At 38.2% G+C, this 19,284-nt stretch overlaps 1 protein-coding gene across 1 annotated transcript; it reads left to right on the forward strand.

Annotated features, from left to right (window-relative positions):
* The first annotated feature begins 16,876 nt into the window (after positions 1–16,876).
* LOC142504933 (uncharacterized) lies at positions 16,877–17,369 on the forward strand. Its single transcript, XM_075617771.1, has 2 exons — positions 16,877–17,042; positions 17,098–17,369. The coding sequence occupies exons 1-2, from the start codon at positions 16,877–16,879 to the stop codon at positions 17,367–17,369; spliced, it is 438 nt and encodes a 145-aa protein (XP_075473886.1).
* Positions 17,370–19,284: the final 1,915 nt, after the last annotated feature.

A 19,284-nucleotide genomic window follows, 5' to 3' on the forward strand; every position in this document is an offset into this window, starting at 1 on the left:
TTTATGAATAAAATCCAAAGCAAATCAATTACGTACCAAGTTAATTGACCATTATCTCTGTCTCATTCATTTCTTAATCACATTTAGATTTTCGTATTTATAATTATATCACGTATTTAATGCGTACATCAGTATTATTAAAGTTAAACATTCTTAATGCTATGTTGATGGAGCTTTTTTAACTTGTCTCATTTATCTCTCTAGATCACATTTCACTCTCTAATTTTTAAACATATGTTGAAATAATACAAACTATTTAATAATTAATATAGTTACACATATTTCTAAATTTAAGTTATTTTTCATTCAAATTAAAATAATTATAGAAAGACATTTAACCCATAAATATTGATCATGCACCGAAAATCCACACACAAATTTAAGAAAAACCTTCGAAACCACTGACCAGCAAAAGACAGTTTCCAAGAAATCACATGATCCAACACATTTAGCCCACAGAAAACACACAAATTTAACCCAAACAACTCGAATCCTAATATTTAAGACACAAACAAGCAACAAGCACCATTAAACATGAAATTTGCCGATGATCCGAAGCTTCAAACCCCTTTCAAGAAGCGAAAACAACACTTGAAAACATATATGGAGGCGCTAATTATCCACCAGAAGATGCGATGCTTTACGGCGCCGCGGACAGGAACTGGACTAACATATCGGCGGGATTCGGTCAAAGTACGGGCCATCGGCACTGGTATTAAATTCTTGATCAGTGCAAAGAAAAGCTCTGTTTTATAGAGTGAAGTTCACTCAATGGAAGCTTTTGGTAGGCAAACAGTACACAGACAAATAAAAAATTTAGTTACCTTGAAATTTTCTTCGAGAACCAAATAAATAAATATCTAAGCCGCGTTTAGAGAAACGCGTGAATGCGATGGGATAGCATATTTTGGAGATGAAAGATATGGGGTGCGTTATATGAAATGTATGTGTATGGAACCAAAATGTAATAAAAAAATTTCTATTACATTTGTTTTTTTTAATGCAATTAACGTTTGTTTGTTTAAATTTATATAAATAAAAATTCCTTACTATTGATTATATTTGACCTTAAATATCACTGATTTATCATATCTTGTCTCGTATGAAATTACGTATATAATTTACAAACATTTAATTGATTAAAAACTCAAAACATTTAAAATAAATTCTTGAAAACGTGATATAAATATTATAGCCCAGAAAGCTAGCTATTATATTCACTCTCGAAAAACAATAATAATAATCGGTGTTCCAAACTATATATACTGCAAAAAATTTAACTTAAATAATATTATATATGTGATACTCATAAAACAATTTCAAAAAATCCCCAAAATTGAAAATTTTACAAAACTTTAATGTTGATTTAAAATTAACTTATCATCATTATTATAGGTGTAGATCAAAATATTATGATATTAAATGCAACCATTTAAATTTAAGTAGTATGTTATAGTAGACACGTACGTATGATATTATTATTTTATTTTTGTGTGCGCACATATATAGGTCCTAACTCTCACCAATTTTTAACATACAGGAGAGAGACCCGATGAGATATCTTTAGATATCATTAAGTTTTTTGAATTGTATATATAGTCTTAGACAATATTTTTTTTTTGGTTAGTTTTTGGAGTAGAGTTAGATTCAAGTTCATACTTTTAACAAAGTATGGGAGTCAAGAATCTCGTTATGTGTTGCTGTCCTTATGGACCGCTCACTAATATCTTGTAAATTTCATGCTCTAGTTGTCGCAAATCGACTGGATTAAATTCGTGAAATTCTATGTATGGAGTTCGAAAAATATCCCCATTTGAGCTAACTTTTAGATGGATTTAGATCCAATCTATAATCTCAACATTTATCTAGAGCCCAAATTCAGTACACATAAAACTCATGCATTTATTTAATTGTTAAATTATTTAATCAAATTTAAAATGATTTTTGAGATGCATGATTTATGAAATTACATTATTTTAAATTATTTATGTTTTTGTGATGCACGTTAAAATGTTTCTCGAATTTCATGTTTCAAGCGATTATTCGATGCGTGATCGAGGAAAAGAGACCGGCGACGATTTTTGGCGATTTTAAAATGAAGCAATTTATTTTAAGTTAAGAATAGGGCATTTCAAATTATTTATTTAGTTTTAGCATTTTAAATCCAAACTTATTTATTAGGTGACTTTTAGAATTTTAAACTTTTAAAGATTTAGTACTTGTGCATTTTATTTTAATTAAGAGATTTTTTTTTAGTAAAGTTAGTGTTTGATTAACTTTTAATTAGGGGTTAATTTTTAATTAAGAAATTTGTATCCCTTAATTATTACCTAAACTCACGCACACGCACACACTTTTCACACACCAAAATCGATTGGCAATACACACACACAATCACATTTCAGAATTTAATTTTTTGAGAGCAAGAAAGCCTAGGGTTCTAAATAAACTCAGCAGCTGCCCCTCCCTTCAAAGATTTCAGCTATTCTCGCCACTTTTCTTCAAGAAAATCGAGCCACAAATCGTTCCGGATCAAGCTCGCATCTTTCTCCGCTTCCGTATCGTCGGTTCGGTGAATTTAAATATCAAAAGACATGTATATTCTGTTATTCCTACGCGATCTCGTCATATTATGTGTTGTGATATTTATTATGCATAAAATCCATGTATGTTGTGAAAAGTTTGAGCAAAACCTTGTTGTATCGGTTTTGAAACGCTTTTGGATCTAAAAACTCGAAATTTGCAGTCGTTTTAATTACTGCGACTTTTTCGATCGATTTTCTGGAAAGCTTTCAACATATGAATCGTAGAACTTTTTTATACCTTCGATTTGACAGTAAATTCGAAACATTTGGATAAGAAATGAGTGAGTTATGATCGTTTTCGTGGGACTGCTCAAACTGTGTTTTTCTGAAAAATGCGTTCTCGATGTGTTCTTGAAGTTTTATTATTGCAGGCTTTGTTGGATATCGATGGGTGTTCGCTGCTATGTTTAAGTATGTTGAGTATGATGTTGGGATGATTTTTGGTGTGTCGGTTCGCATCGATAGGCACTTGTATGAATTAAAAGTCGCAGGATGTGTTTTGGGTGTCGAATGTCGTGTTCACGGATTTGGGTTGCATTGTTTGTGATGTGTAAGTGTTTTTGGGTGTTTGTTTGAGTTGAATCAGTGCCTTATCATCCTAGGAATGGGTCTTGAGATAGGATTAAGTCACAAGTGTAGAGAATTCCATTTGTTCACGATTCCATCACCTACACGAAGCCGAACCCGGACCCGTACACGGGGTCCATGCCCTTTTTCCTTCAAAATACGAAATTCCAGTGCCTACTCGGACCCCTACACGGGGTCGTGTACCCCTTTTAAAAAAAATTATATTATTTTTAATACGAATATAAAATGTAGGATTTGTTTTGTGGTTATGAATATAAAATATGGGATTTGGTTTGGGGTTTTATGTCATGGTTTAGTATGATGATTAAACGAGGTCAAGTCACGAGTGATCTAGAATGTCATAAGCTATTTATTTACTTCGGTGGTGAGCACGAGTACCTACGTCTAAGCTATGAAAGATAAGGGTCTGAACTCATGTTAGTATGTGCAGCAGTGACCCCAAGCGAGATCGAACGAATCCCTCAACACCATATAAGTATGTTCGACGTGCAAAAATAAAATATTTTTTTACTTTTCGAGGTATGCTAAATGTTTTGTGACCAAATTATGAATGAGTTTGGTAGTCGGTGAACGTGGCCGAGGACCTCTCCACCTCGGTAAAGCATGACCGGGTTTGGATCATGATTGGAAAGTGATAAAGCATGACCAGGGACCGATCCACCCGTTAAAGCATGAACGGGAATCTCATATATGTGGTAGTGGACTTTCCCTGACAGCCCAGTACTGTGATTTAGTCTGATCAGGTGCATTTATGTATGGGTCACTTGCTTTGAAACATATCTCTACGAAAAATGATGATGTTTATGTATGTTCAAGTATGTATGAACCAAGTATGTTTATAAAAGTTTTATGATGATGACACATCTATGTTTATGCTATTACATTCAAGTTTCAACTATGTTTATGTTATTACGTTCAATTTTCAAGTATGTACGCTCTACTTTAAAGATGCATGTGGTTTTGTTAGGCATTACTTGTTATGTCCAGTTTATACATGTTGAGTCGTTAGACTCACTAGACTTGATCGATGCAGGTGAAGATGAATTTGAGGAGACGAGAGGTGAGGACTAGTGAGCTGGCTTGGACTGAGCGGGAGGCTAAACCCGAGGATCGCCCATAGTATGCAATGCTTCAACTACTCTGATTTCACGTTTTGGTTTACGATCTTTAAACAAGTATTTTTCTTTAGCAAACTTTATATGTGATCTATCTTATTGCAAATACTTTTGGTTGGACAGTTTATTTATGATCACAATTTGAAAATTTATTTGTATTTAAGAAATTTTTTTTTATTTTCCGCAAATTTTAAAATAGTTTAAAAGTACGGTACGTTACAATTTAGATGTCTCACAATTTGATTAAAAACGTTGTCTTTTAACCTATGTGTATGAACAAATTTTTTGTAGTGTGCATGCATAAACTTGGACAATTTTCATCCTTTTAGCTAGCTTTTGAGGTGAACTTAGCCTCTAGTCCATAATCTTAACATGGTATCAGAGCTCATGTCCATCGTTATATCATGGACTGCTTTTGTGGACCATACTCTAACGTCTTATAAACTTCATATTCTAGTTTTTCATTCCTGAGAGTAAATTGGCTAAATTAAGTTTTTGTGAGTTATATGTATAAACTTGAACAATCATCCATCTTGAGCTAAATTTTGTGATAGAGTTATGTCCATGTCTACAATCATAACATACATGAAACCATCACAATATTTATTTACTTGTTTGGTTTGAGATTTCAATTTGAATATTATGTTGTTTATCAAATTTGTAAATTTTTAGTATTTTGTTTTTTTTTTCAATGCAATATCTAATTTTTAAAATGACGGAAAAGTGAATAAATAGAGATTAAAATTAATGAATTAAAAAATATTCTCTAACTTTTTAGGATCTTTTTTAAAAAACTGATCGAAAAAATAGTAAGATGAAAAATTTAAGGAATCCCAATTAAATATCGATGCATGTGATCGTCAACACGGCAATTTATTTCATTATTAGTTGGTAATTTAATTAATATCTTGAAGTTGATGTTGCAAGTGCCGATGGTTTATTGAGGCTGGCTTCTCAACACGGGTATTCATCGATCGATTCTATTTGGTTTTCGATTTTTTATTTTGACTTTTCGGTTTTCGATTTTACAAATATATAATCCGAGAATAGAACCTTTTTTCTTCTATTAGTTCAGTTTTCTACCAAAATGGTTCAGTACAATTATTTAAATTAAGAAGATAAATATATTGTAAAATATAATATGTTATTTTTTATATGATTTCTTAGTAAAACATTTAATACAAATTCTAAATGAATTACATAAACAACAACCAACTAAATATTATTCAAAATAATTCATCGTTCACTAATATCATCTCCCAAAATATATAATAAAAATAAAATTATTAATTTAATGAAATTTCGATTTTCTCAGTCGGTTCGGTTTTGACATATATAATCCGAAATTGAACCAAATAAATTTCGATTTTAACATTTATATCCGAATTATAAAATTCGATTTTCAGTTCGATTCAGTGTTCGGTTTTTCGGTTTGGTCCGAAGTTTGAATCCCTACTTCCCAAAGTATGAAATTGTAATTACAAAATTGGTTATATTATACCATAATGATTAAAAAAAATTACATGATAATATAATTATTTAGGGATGTAAGTGAGTCAAACTATTCGTTAGTAGCTCGTGAGAAACTCGGTTAAAATTCGATTCGAGCTCAGTTTGACTGAGTTCGAGTAGATCTAGTAATTTTTTTAGTCGAGTTTCAATTATTTATATTTGAGTACTTTTTGAGCTAATCGAGTAATAAAAATATATGCATATTTTTTTATTTAGAAATATGAAAACTAAGAAATAATCCGAGCTTGAGTCCGAGCTTGAGTTCATGATCTATGTTCTATAATTCAGACATTCGAGCTTTTTGAGCTCGAGGAGCTCAAGTAATTCAATATGTATAGGATTCAAGCTCGGGTATTAAGATACAAGGCTTGACTCGTCTGGTTTGTACCTCTACTCTTCCTACAAAATTCCATTCCCGTTAATGAGATACTACCATAGATCCAATTGTCATAATTAGTTTAAATATGTGCTTTAATCTACAAAAAAATACATTGAATTGATCATAATAATTAGAACTACCGTATGATGTCGATGACTTGTAGATAATTTGGCACCACAGTCTCGAGTTTGCGACCCAATTTTAAGAAACAAAAAGATATCTACCCTCTGACTATTACCCTTGGGAGTTGGGATAGCAAGAACAATTAAGTATATTCGTCCTTTTGCATTCGACTTAGGTCGAGAATATTATGTGAATTAATTTTGATTCATTGTTTGTGTTTTTAGCATATTGTTAAGATAAAATTTGAACATAAATTTTGATGATAGTAAATCGAATTGATGACATATGTAGATCTAGTTGGATATATATTGAAAAATATATTGTACTTAAATATTCAAAAACATCTACACGATATCTACTATACTGATGTGTCCAGTCAAACTGATTTTTATGGAACGAGTGCATGAATCAAACTGAACTATTGAATCAGTTGAGATAGTCACACCGAGCTGGGTGTCAATCGATCTAAAGACATTCTCTGCATTTAACAATCATATATCTCTTAAGTCTTTTTGTAATTATTCAGATTCTCCGATACTTGTTAAAAAAATCGTTGGTTTCTATATCTAGCTAGTGCTTAAGATAATTTATTGTCTAGTATCGGAAAGACAACAAGAACACGTGGAATTATCTTCGTAAATGTCGGTGATATAGTAAAACTGTGTGTACCGTTAAAACTATTAACATTGGAATAATCATTTATAAAGAGACCAAGTCACCGGAACGTTCGGAGTACTGAACGTACTGAATTCCTCCAAAATCTTCTTCAAACTATTTTTATTTGAGTCTTTGGCACATTCTATAGAGATATATTAGATCATTTAAGGATCACTTTGTACATCATATTTACAAGACCTCTATATTTCTCTACTTGAGCTGATTTGGGTAGATACTTACTCTGAATTGTCAGAATCTTGTTTCGTGAAAGATTGTAGTTGTTGAAAGTTACTTGGAGTTTCAACTTGATAGGGTTGTGGAACTGAGCTGAAGTGGGTTTACGCAAGGAGCAGTATCAATCAAATCTTCTAATGAAATATTTCTGGAAATAGAAGAACGAAAGATGTAAAAAAACTTAATCTTCAAACTTCTATAAACACACTCTTGTTTTTATTTATCTATGTTGTTATTTTCATTTACTTTGATTTGTATATTAGTTCTCTAAGTGCAAAAAGCTTTTTTCGCACTTTTAAAATATTTTCAGTTCCTCGTAGCACATAGTTTGATTCAGAACCCAACTCGATCTACTATTCCAACTTGATTTGAATAGCTCTCGAAAAAGAGTTTAAAGTGTTTATTTACTCCCTCTAAACACATTTTTCTATGCTTACAAGTGATATTAGAGCGGGTGTTCTTGATCTCTGATGTTGTTCTTGATCTCTGATGATGATATAAACAAATATTGTGGCGCCCCAAACCACGCCACGCAATCATACAACATGTGACGTCATATGCATAAAAATTTTCTTTTCAACGACATAATAAAATAATGCATATACGATAAAATAGTGCAATTAGTCTCCGATAGACAGTTTTTATGGGGCGTAGGCCTCCCAAAAGGTAACTTATTTTACACTATCTACATCAGTGTACTAGAAACAATATAATAAATACACACATACACCTCAAATAAGACAATGAACTATAATGTCTCTATCTACTATCAACTACATGACTGTTTGACTAGACACACCTAGTCTTTCACTACTATCATATCTCACGGCATAGTCTTGTAACCTGTCCAACGGAAACAACCCCCAAAGTGTGATCATATACAACGATCATCATCGCAATACATAACAGTTATATTAACAACATAAAATATAACTGAAATCATAATAGAAATACTCCCTTTGTTGTTTCTGGACAAACAAACCACCAACGATATCAACGACATCACTCTCATACTACTGCAGCAACAAAATCGACGATACATCCACCCCAACTCCGACGACAGCAATATCGTCGAACGAACAACATCAACAATACGTCGCACCCCTACTCCGACGACAGCAATATCGTCGAACGAATAACATCAACGATATGTCGCACCCTTAATCCGGTGACAACAATATCGTTTACACGAACAATATCAACGATACGTTGCACCCCTGTAACGCCCCAGATTCGACGACTGTCCTCACTGTATCAAGATGGATCTTTCCAGCGTGCTTATGTCCTCACTCACACGCATCCTGGGAAATTTCCCAGGAGGTCACCCATCCTATAATTGCCGCAAGTCAAGCACGCTTAACTTTGGAGTTCTTATGTGATGAGCTACCGAAAAGAATATGCACCTTCGTGATATGAGTAGTACCAATCAAATCTTTTAAGCCTTCTTCAACCGTACAGTCAATTACATTGAACAGTCTCGGAATCCCTCCACCTAGAAGCCTGCCAGGAGCCGCTCATTGTCCGTGCAACCTCATGGCACCGGCGATCACCCCCCGCCCTCTTCGGCCCCGGGCCTCACATGCCCACCAGATTCCGCTTGGTTCGTCCCCGAACCACACCGTACAAAGAGAGGTCGGCTCTGATACCAACTGTAACGCCCCAGATTCGACGACTGTCGTCACTGTATCAAGACGGGTCTTTCCAGAGTGCTTATGTCCTCACTCACACGCACCCTCGAAAATTTTCCAGGAGGTCACCCATCCCATAATTGCCCCAAGTCAAGCACGCGTAACTTTGGAGTTCTTATGTGATGAGCTACCGAAAAGAAGATGCACCTTCGTGATATGAGTAGTACCAATCAAATCTTTTAAGCCCTCTTCAACCGTACAGTCAATTACATTGAATAGTCTCGGAATCCCTCCACCTAGAAGCCTGCCAGGAGCCGCTCATTGTCCGTGCAACCTCATGGCACCGGCGATCACCCCCCGCCCTCTTCGGCCCCGTGCCTCACATGCCCACCAGATTCCGCTTGGTTCGTCCCCGAACCACACCGTACAAAGAGAGGTCGGCTCTGATACCAACTGTAACGCCCCAGATTCGACGACTGTAGTTACTGTATCAAGACGGGTCTTTCCAGAGTGCTTATGTCCTCACTCACACGCACCCTCGAAAATTTCCCAGGAGGTCAGCAATCCCATAATTGCCCCAAGTCAAGCACGCTTAACTTTGGAGCTCTTATGTGATGAGCTACCGAAAAGAAGATGCACATTCGTGATATGAGTAGTACCAATCAAATCTTTTAAGCCCTCTTCAACCGTACAGTCCATTACATTGAACAGTCTCGGAATCCCTCTCATTCCAGTGGGGGATCGGTTCATTCATGTTCCCTCTACCTAGAAGCCTGCCAGGAGCCGCCCATTGCCCGTGCAACCTCATGGCACCGGCGATCACCCCCCGCCCTCTTCGGCCCCGGGCCTCACATGCCCACCAGATTCCGCTTGGTTCGTCCCCGAACCACACCGTACAAAGAGAGGTCGGCTCTGATACCAACTGTAACGCCCCAGATTCGACGACGGCCAACAACATCAACAATAATAAACAACAACAAATATATTATCAAATCACCCAATTCCGGTGATTTACCATCGTTCAACACAATAGTATTTATCAATAATAAACAATAACAACATATGCTCGTACGTCAACACGTACCTGAAAATCGAGTATATATAAAATCGAGCTATTTCTTTGATCCCGAGGCTTGTGATGTATCTAAATAATTCAAAAAAAAATAATCAGATCATTGTCACCGTATCAACATAGTTATAACAACCTCAGTATATAACATCAAATAGCCCAACAACAATTAATTCAACAAAATATAAAACTCGATTATAAATTCTTATCGTTCAACAATTGATATTCCGGTGTATTTAATTCACAATACTAACATCAAATATACCTTAATAAATTAACTTAAATTAATAGGCTATATACAAACACCCGCTAAACTACAAATTTTTTATATCAACATGTAGTCTATTCTTCGTAGACTCCGAATATATAGTCAAAAATAATAAGAACTAACAAACAACTCTCCAATCTCAATCCAATAATTAAAAATCTCAAATTGTAATAAATTGAGAATAATTCAAAATAACACCACTATAATCTTCTCTACTTCGTTAAAATCATACACTACTCAACAATCTTTAATTTCTGTATGATTTAACAATTTATCGGATTTATTCCAGAAATCGACGAATATCAAACGTCACCAAAAATATAAAATTTATACCTCAAATCGAAGACCTAGTATCAGCGATCCCAAAACTGAAGTCAGTTCGCCGATTGGATAAACCGATAAATTGTAAGATCCAAAAGAAAATAAAAAAGATGTTTTCTTTCCTCTGTCTTACCCCTCCGTTGAAAGAATTATGATGCGATGGAATTCAAGGTTTTTTTTAATAATTTATTATATTAATATAATATAATATAATATAATTTAATATTTAACATTTTAACACCGGTATATCTCTTTGAACCAGTTAAACGATCAAATTTTCTAAAACGCAAAACATGAAACTTCTATATCTTTCAGTTTTTTACATTATATCCAAATTTCAAATCATTTGGACTTCATATGGCAAAGATATGTCATATTTTATTTTTTTAAAATCGTTTATTATTTAGTAATATCACATCACTAAATCAACAAATTGTGACATTACAAATATCTTTCTTCAATAAAATCTATATGTTTTCAAAAGAAGAGTACGCTTGCTGGAAGATTCGTATGCAGCATATTTATCAGCTCTAGATAACAGATGACTGTTATGCTTGGTCTTCACTGGGAATAATCTAAATGTATTATACCATTTATGGTTTTTAATAGTTAAATATTGTGATTCGAGATATTGGTATACGATATGTTTTTATGATTTAGATGTCCTAAGTATTATGATAATGATATCTAACATCATAGTTTCATTATGCATTGTGATATGAATAAGAATTTAAAGATGTAGTACTTTTGAATGTAGGTAACATTGAATTGATAAGGAACTTGACAATTATGTAACATGAAATGTGGAGATGTTTTTTTAAGTAGACAATTCTCAGTTGTCCCTACAACTAAATAAGGTATTTATATTTTTATGAATATAATGTTAATTATTCTATTGAAATGAATGAAGTTTAAACTCATAGTATGGTCCATATTTTTATGATATGGAATATGAATAGATAAAATTGTAAATTATAAATATATAAATGAGATGATGATTGAAGGGGAGAAATAATAAGGATAGAAGGGGATGAATATGCATATGACATGAAAATAAAATGGAATGAATTACGTTGGGAAAAATATGGACAATAAACAAGTCTCGTACCAAAATATGCATGAACATTTATGAATATAGCATGTCAGAATTGAGACGTTTGTTGGAATGATAAGGTTTCTGATTGCAATATGAAAGTTTGATGTAGGAAACATTGGCATTTAGATGATGAAATGAATTTATTTCGTAGAATGACCATGAAAAATAGTAACTTGAATGATTTATTTATGTGACATGAGTTTTATTAAATGCGAACACGTATTTGTTGATATGATATATGTTGCATGAGTTTATGAATAAAACTTATTGAAACTTGGTATTGAATGTGGACATGGTAATATTGTGCTGGAAGATGAATGATTGAGGTAATGATGTTGTTTAGATGTTGATTATGGATGTGGAAATGAAATCGTGGAATGAAATGAAGAACTTTAGCTAAAGGTGATTGTAGTGCAGAAAATGATATGAAAAGCGCATCAAATGGTTATGGTTTTCAGCGTAATAATCTGTATAAAGTCTAAAATGAAATGAGATCCCTTCTATTAGAAAGTCAAGGTGTAAGGCTACAATCCTTATGTTTTGGATTTTGTCAAAATAGAATTAGAACAAGGACTCAAATCGTTTCCAAGTGTGTTGTGTGTTGGATTTTCTTTCACTGACACAAATTAATAGAACGAGCAGAAATTTCTGGTACAATGTGAAACTTAAGTAAGGTCAATTGAAAATACAAAACCAAGACGTAGATTTACAATTTTTATGTTTACCACCTTTTAAAATTCAGAAGGAAAAATAATGTTTGAGACATAAATCCTATGAAAGTTGTTTAATTAGGACCCGTTTGACAGGCTTGATTAAGCCTTGATTGTTTGATAAGCTAGCGTTTGACTTGTGTGATCGACCAATTTCATTGTCCATGCAGGAAAAAGAAATAAGGAGGTTATGTCATGGATTGCACTTATTGTACCAAGGATTGTCTCTATCAACCATACATTAATCAAGTCAAGTTATTAATTATTCAATTAATATATAAGTGAAGAATATTTTGATTGATGCCCCATGGATGAGCTCATCAAGATCCGGCCCATATCTAAGGCCCACGGGTGAAGGGCCCATGACAAGCTCAGGTATTCTCCTATAAATACCAGGTTTGAGCGTATGATTATTCATTCATTATATTGTTTTTTCAGCAGCATCCTTAGCTACTCCCCCCATATATATCCTCAGTCACTGACTTGAGCGTCGGAGGAGCTACGCCAGGACACCCTTCTGGCCCCCTTTTAACGGTCTTCTTTGTGATTTCAGGCTCAGGACAATTTCAAAACCCTGCATCTGTACTAGTGACACTTGCAGGAATCGGACCCTAAATTTCCCGTGAGTATCACTTGGCGCCGTTTGTGGGAAGATTTTAGTTGAGACGTAGAGATGGTAGAGAGGAGAGGGAGTAAAAGAGTTAACTCATCGTCATCGCGTCCTCAGAGGGGACCCGAACAGTCTCATGCTGAGGCAAGGCAGGAACAACCCCATCAGGAGGCGAGAACAGAATAACCTCGTCAAGAGACCAGGGTCGAGCAACCCCGTCCTAATGAAAATGTGGGGAACTTGACCCTGGAGCAGCTGGGCCAATTCATCACTCGCATAGTGGATGAAGCCATGAAAAGGAATCAAGAATCTATGTTCGCTGAGGAGCAGGCCACTCGCCAGGAGCGAGAGGAAAATGTTGAGGGACAGCAGAGCAGGATGGAAGAAACACAGCCCCTCCCAAGCGAAGGGAATGCGGAGATGGGAGAGATGTGGAAGGAAATACGGATGTTGAGACAGCAGGTGGGAAGCCGAGCACCGACCCCCAAGAGAGGAAGTCCTTTTTCACTGGCCATTCTGGAAGAAGGGCTTCCTCCAAATTTCCGACAATCAAACGTTGGAGAATATGACGGACATACAAACCCCGAAGAACACTTGGGGAGATTTGAGAATGCGACTCTGCTGCACCAATATTCAGATGAAGTCAGGTGCAGGGTGTTTCTGGGCACGTTGGTGAGGTCAGCCCAGCAATGGTTTAATACCCTGCAGCCCAACTCTATACACTCTTTTGAGGATTTTGCTACAGCTTTCTTGCACCGATTTGCCAGCAACAAGAGGCACTAGAAGAATTATTTGAGCATGTTTGTGATGAAACAACAAGAGGTTGAAACTTTGCGAGAATTTGTCCAACGTTTCAACAGTGCAGCACTGAAAATACCAGCGGTCACCCCTGACATCATGACAAGTGCCTTTACCCAAGGGCTGAGGGGGGGGGGGGGGGGGGGGGGGAGAATTCTTCAAATCGCTAGTCAAGAAACCTCCATCGAACTATGATGACTTGTTAGCACAGACGAAAAAATATGTAAACTTGGAAGATGCACAACGGTACAGAAGGATGGAAAACCGACCCGGAGGGAGTAGGGTGGAGGGAGCCGAGAGAGGCGGTAAGAAGAGAGGTGCAGGTGAGAGGGAAGAAGACAGAACCAGAAGTAGAGGAAAATTCTCATCACATGTTCCTCTGAATAGGAGTCGGGATAAGGTGATGGAGGTGAGGGAGTCAGGGGAGAGGGGGGAGAAGTCGCAGAGGGTTGAGAGAAGTGCTCGACCTGCGCTGCGGGGTAGGCAAGAAGGATCCTCGTCCGAAAGTGAACTGAGATCTCGCCCATCTTCTAGGCGGGGTCGAGGCCCTCCGTGGATATATCAGAGGATCGAGGAGCCGAAGAGAGAATGTCGAGGTCAGGATGTCCCTCAGAAGCCCACTGAACCGAGGAGGAGAGCGAATGAGGATAACCACCCTATTAGAGTTATGATTCATATGATCTCGGGGGGTGCTACTGATGGGGATTCCGGGCGAGCGCGGAAGGCGCATGGGTGGAGGTTGGAGAATTTTGAAATATCTAGGAGTGCGGACTTACCCCAGGATCCTGTCATCAGTTTTGGACCGGATGACCTCCGAGGCATTGTGGCTCCTCATAACGATGCCTTGGTGGTGACGGCCACCGTTGCCAATTACGATGTGGCACAAATCTTTATTGATAATGGAAGCTCTGTTAATATCCTGTTCACGAGAACTCTGGATCAGATGAAGGTGTAGGGATTTGAATTCGAGCCGATCTCTACTACTCTATATGGATTTGCAGGACATGCCATCCCGCCGCTCGGTCAGATTGTTCTTCCTCTATCTTTGGGACATGAGCCTCGGCGGGTAACAAATATGACAACATTTACTGTGGTGGACACCCCATCCGCTTACAATGGAATTCTGGGGCGATCAGCCCTAAAGGATTTCAGAGCTGTAGCGTCCACGTATCATCAGAAGTTGAAGTTTCCTGTAGGGAAGAAGGTTGGAGTCTTATGCGGGGACCAGAGGGTCGTGCGTCGGTGTTATGAGGGGATAGTGAAAGAAGAGGGGAAGAGGGCGCGTGTGGAGGTCAATATGATTAGAAGGGGGCGAAGCGGGTTGCCTGTAGTAGTGAGGGAGGTTCATGAGGTGATGGATGAGAAGCCGGAGATCGTGACATTGGGGCCCGACAAGAAGACGCTAAGAATAGCCCTGACCTTGACCCATAGGTCCGGGATGAACTCATTACTTGTTTACAGGCTAATCTCAGTGGATTCACTTGGTCAGCCCAAGAGCTCACAGGGACGAGCCGAGATGTAGCAGAGCACCAATTGAACATCTTACCGAATTCTCGTCCCGTAAAGCAGAAGTAGAGACATTTCGGGCATGAGAAGGATATATTTATAAAGAAAGAAGTGAGGGAGTTGCTCAGTGCTGGGCACATTCGAGAGGTACAATTTCCTATTTGGCTCTCGAATGTCGTCCTTGTTCCGAAGAGTTCAGGGAAGTGGAGGATGTGTGTTGACTTCAGAGATCTCAACAAGGCATGTCCTAAAGATTGTTATCCTTTGCCTCGGATAGATCAGTTGGTGGACTTCACAGCTGGGCATCGATATCTATGCATGTTGGACGCTTATCAGAGGTACCATCAAATTCCCTTGGCTGTGGAAGACCAAGATAAAGTGAGTTTCATCACCTCTGAAAGAACTTTCTGCTACGTGGTCATGCCCTTCGGACTCAAAAATGTTGGAGCCACGTATCAACGATTGATGGATAGAGTCTTTTCTGAGCAGGTGAGAAGGAATGTCGAAGTATATGTGGACGAAATCATGGTACAATCTAAGGATTCGACCCAACTCATACCTGACTTGGTGGAGACCTTTTCCACCTTCAGGTCCTATGGGCTGAAGTTGAATCCTCAGAAGTGTATCTTTGGGGTGAGTAGTGGGAAGTTTCTGAGTTATATGGTGACAGAGAGGGGGATTGAGGCTAACCCCGAGAAATTTCAAGCTATCCCAGATATGGTCTCTCCTCGGGGACCCAAAGATGTTCAACAGTTGATAGGGAGGATTGCTGCATTAGCGCGTTTTATCTCGAGGTCCGCCCACAGAAGCTTACCGTTCTTCCGGACTTTGAGAAAGGCGAAAAAATTTGAATGGGATCCAGCCTGCGAGAAAGTGTTTTAAGAGTTGAAAAAATACCTTGCTGAGCTGCCTGTCCTGGCCAAACCAGTAGCAGGTGAGCCTTTGTGGGTATATTTATCTGCCACAGAGAAAGCTGTGAGTTCGGTCCTTGTCAAGTTGGAGGGATCAACTCAACAGCCAGTCTATTATGTTTCGCATGCACTCAAGGGGGCAGAGATCAGATACTCAGAGTTGGAAAAATTGGCCTTGACAGCGAGGCGCTTGAGACCCTACTTCTTGTCTCATCCAATTGTGGTGCTAACTAACAGTCCATTGGGCAGAATCCTCATTCATTCCGATATGTGGCCGTTTGGTAAAATGGACTACTGAGCTGGGAGAGTATGACATCCAGTATGAGCCAAGAACAACTATTAAAGCATAAGCCTTAGCCGATTTTCTGGCTGAGACCGTGCATCAGGAGAATGAAGACCCTTGGAAGGTGTATGTGGATGGTTTCTCGTCGAAGGATGGAAGTGGGGTGGGAGTAGTACTGATTTCACCAGCTGGGGAGGAAGTAAAGTTGGCTGTGAGATTGGACTTTCGAGCATCCAACAATGAGGCAGAGTATGAGGCTGTGTTGGCAGGACTGCGAGTAGCCAGAAACGTGGGAGCTACCCGGGTACTTATTTTTTCTGACTCACAGTTGGTAGCACAACAGATGAAAGGAACGTATGATGTGAAAGATGAAAAGCTTATTGAGTATGCTCAAGAAGTGGACAGAGTCAGAGAAAAATTCACAGAGATTACATTTGAGCAGATTCCCAGGAAATAAAATGAAAAGGAAGACACTCTAGCTAAATGGCTGGAACAATGGGAAGTTGGAAGACTAGAGATGTGGTATTTCAAGTCGAACTCACACCTCACACGAGTTCGCCCACAGTTGAACAGGAGGAGGAGGATTGGAGAACAGTTATAACTGATTACTCGAAGGAGGGAAAACTTCCTGTTGACCCCAGGGAGGCTCGTAAGTTGAAGATAAAATGTTCGCGCTATGTGATGGTCGGAGAAGTGTTGTTCAGAACAGTCTTTTGCAGAGCCGCTTCTTCGGTGTTTGAGTTATCAAGAAGCTGATTATATGCTCCGAGAAGTTCACGAGGGATGTTGTGGAAATCATTTGGGGGCTTATGCGTTGGCGAGGAAGGTGCTGCTTGCCGGTTATTCTTGGCCCTCAGTGCTGTATGATGCTCAAGAGTTAGTGATGTCTTGTGATAGTTGTCAGCGTCATGCGCGGTTGCATCACCAGCCGGCCGCGATGATGAAGGCTGTCACGGCCGCCTGTCCTTTCGACTAGTGGGGAATGGATATTGTGGGACCTTTTCCTATAGCTCCTGCTCAGAAGAAGTTCCTGTTGGTGGCAGTTGACTATTTTTCAAGTGGAAGCAGAGCCCTTGGCCAGAATCATTGAGAATGACGTCCTGAAGTTCTTGTGGAAGAGTATAGTATGCAGATACGGGGTACCTAGGAGACTGATATCTGATAATGGGAGACAGTTCCAAGGGGCCAGGATCCAAGCTTGGTGTAAAAGATGAAGATCCAGCAAGTTTTTACCTCGGTAGCTTACCCGCAGAGTAATGTTCAGGTGGAGGTGACTAATCGGACGCTGGTGCAGGGTCTAAAAGTTCGCCTTGGAAAAGCTAAGGGCAATTGGGTGGATGAACTACCAAGTGTCTTATGGGCTTATCGAACCACTCCGAGAGAAGGAACCAAAGAAACTCCTTTCAGTTTGGTCTATGGTAATGAGGCAGTGCTCCCGGCTGAGATTGGGCTGGAGTCAGCAAGGGTAATGTTTTACGACGAGGACAACGATGCAAGACGCGCCACTGACCTTGATCTTCTGGAAGAAAAGAGAGAGGCTGTCAGCATTCACATGGAAACTTATAAGAACCGCATTGCACAGTATTATAATCGGAGGGTCAATCAGAGAAACTTCCAGGTAGGTGACTTGGTCCTGAAGAAGGCGCAAGAAGAGCAGAGAGGAAAGTTGGACCCAAAGTGGGAGGGTCCCTTCAAAGTTATCGAAAGACTGAGCTCGAGAGCCTATTACTTGGAAAATGCGCAAGGCAAGGCATTGAAGAGGCCCTGGAACGCTTATCACCTTAGAAAATATTATCCTTGATTTGCTTGTTGATGTATTTCATTTCGAATTTTCCTGTATAATCAGTTGGAATTCAATAAAATTCAGTTCTTCTTGTCAATTCATGAATGTTGTTGTATTGTGAAGATGATATTAGAGGGTGAGAATGTTGAATATTTATTTTCCTACTAAGGCATCGCCTAGTAGAGGAGTAGAGTGCAGGAGAAGAATTTTATTTTCCTACTAAGGCATCGCCTAGTAGAGGAGCAGAGTGCAGGAGAAAAATTTTATTTTCATGCTAAGGTATCACCTAGCAGCGGAGTTAGAGGGTGGGAGTGTTGAATTTTTATTTTCCTACTAAGGCATCGCCTAGTAGAGGAGTAGAGTGCAGGAGAAAAAGTTTATTTTCCTACTAAGGCATCGCCTAGTAGAGGAGTAGAGTGCAGGAGAAAAGTTTAATTTTTCTACTAAGGAATCGCCTAGTAGAGCAGCAGAGTGCAGGAGAAAAATTTTATTTTCCTGCTAAGGTATCGCCTAGCAGAGGAGTTAGAAGGCGGGAATGTTGAATTTTTATTTTCCTGCTAAGGTATCACCTAGCAGAGGAGTTAGAGGGTGGGAGTGTTGAATTTTTATTTTCCTGCTAAGGTATCACCTAGCAGAGGAGTTAGAGGGTGGAGTGTTGAATTTTTATTTTCCTGCTAAGTTATCACCTAGCAGAAGAGTTAGAGGGTGAGAGTGTTGAATTAGCAGAAGAGGTGGGAGTGTTGAATTTTTATTTTACTGCTAAGGTATCACCTAGCAGAGGAGTTAGAGGGCGAGAGTGTTGAATTTTTATTTTTTCTACTAAGGTATCACCTAGCAGAGGAGTTAGAGGGTGAGAGTGTTGAATTTTTATTTTCCTACTAAGGCATCGCCTAGTAGAGGAGTAAAGTGCAGGAGAAAAAGTTTATTTTCCTACTAAGGCATCGCCTAGTAGAGGAGTAGAGTGCAGGAGAAAAGTTTAATTTTTCTACTAAGGAATCGCCTAGTAGAGCAGCAGAGTGCAGGAGAAAAATTTTATTTTCCAGCTAAGGTATCGCCTAGCCGAGGAGTTAAAGGGCGGGAATGTTGAATTTTTAGTTTCCTGCTAAGG

The sequence above is a fragment of the Primulina tabacum genome, chromosome 10, assembly GCF_025594145.1.
Source record: "Primulina tabacum isolate GXHZ01 chromosome 10, ASM2559414v2, whole genome shotgun sequence".
Lineage (NCBI taxonomy): Eukaryota > Viridiplantae > Streptophyta > Magnoliopsida > Lamiales > Gesneriaceae > Primulina > Primulina tabacum.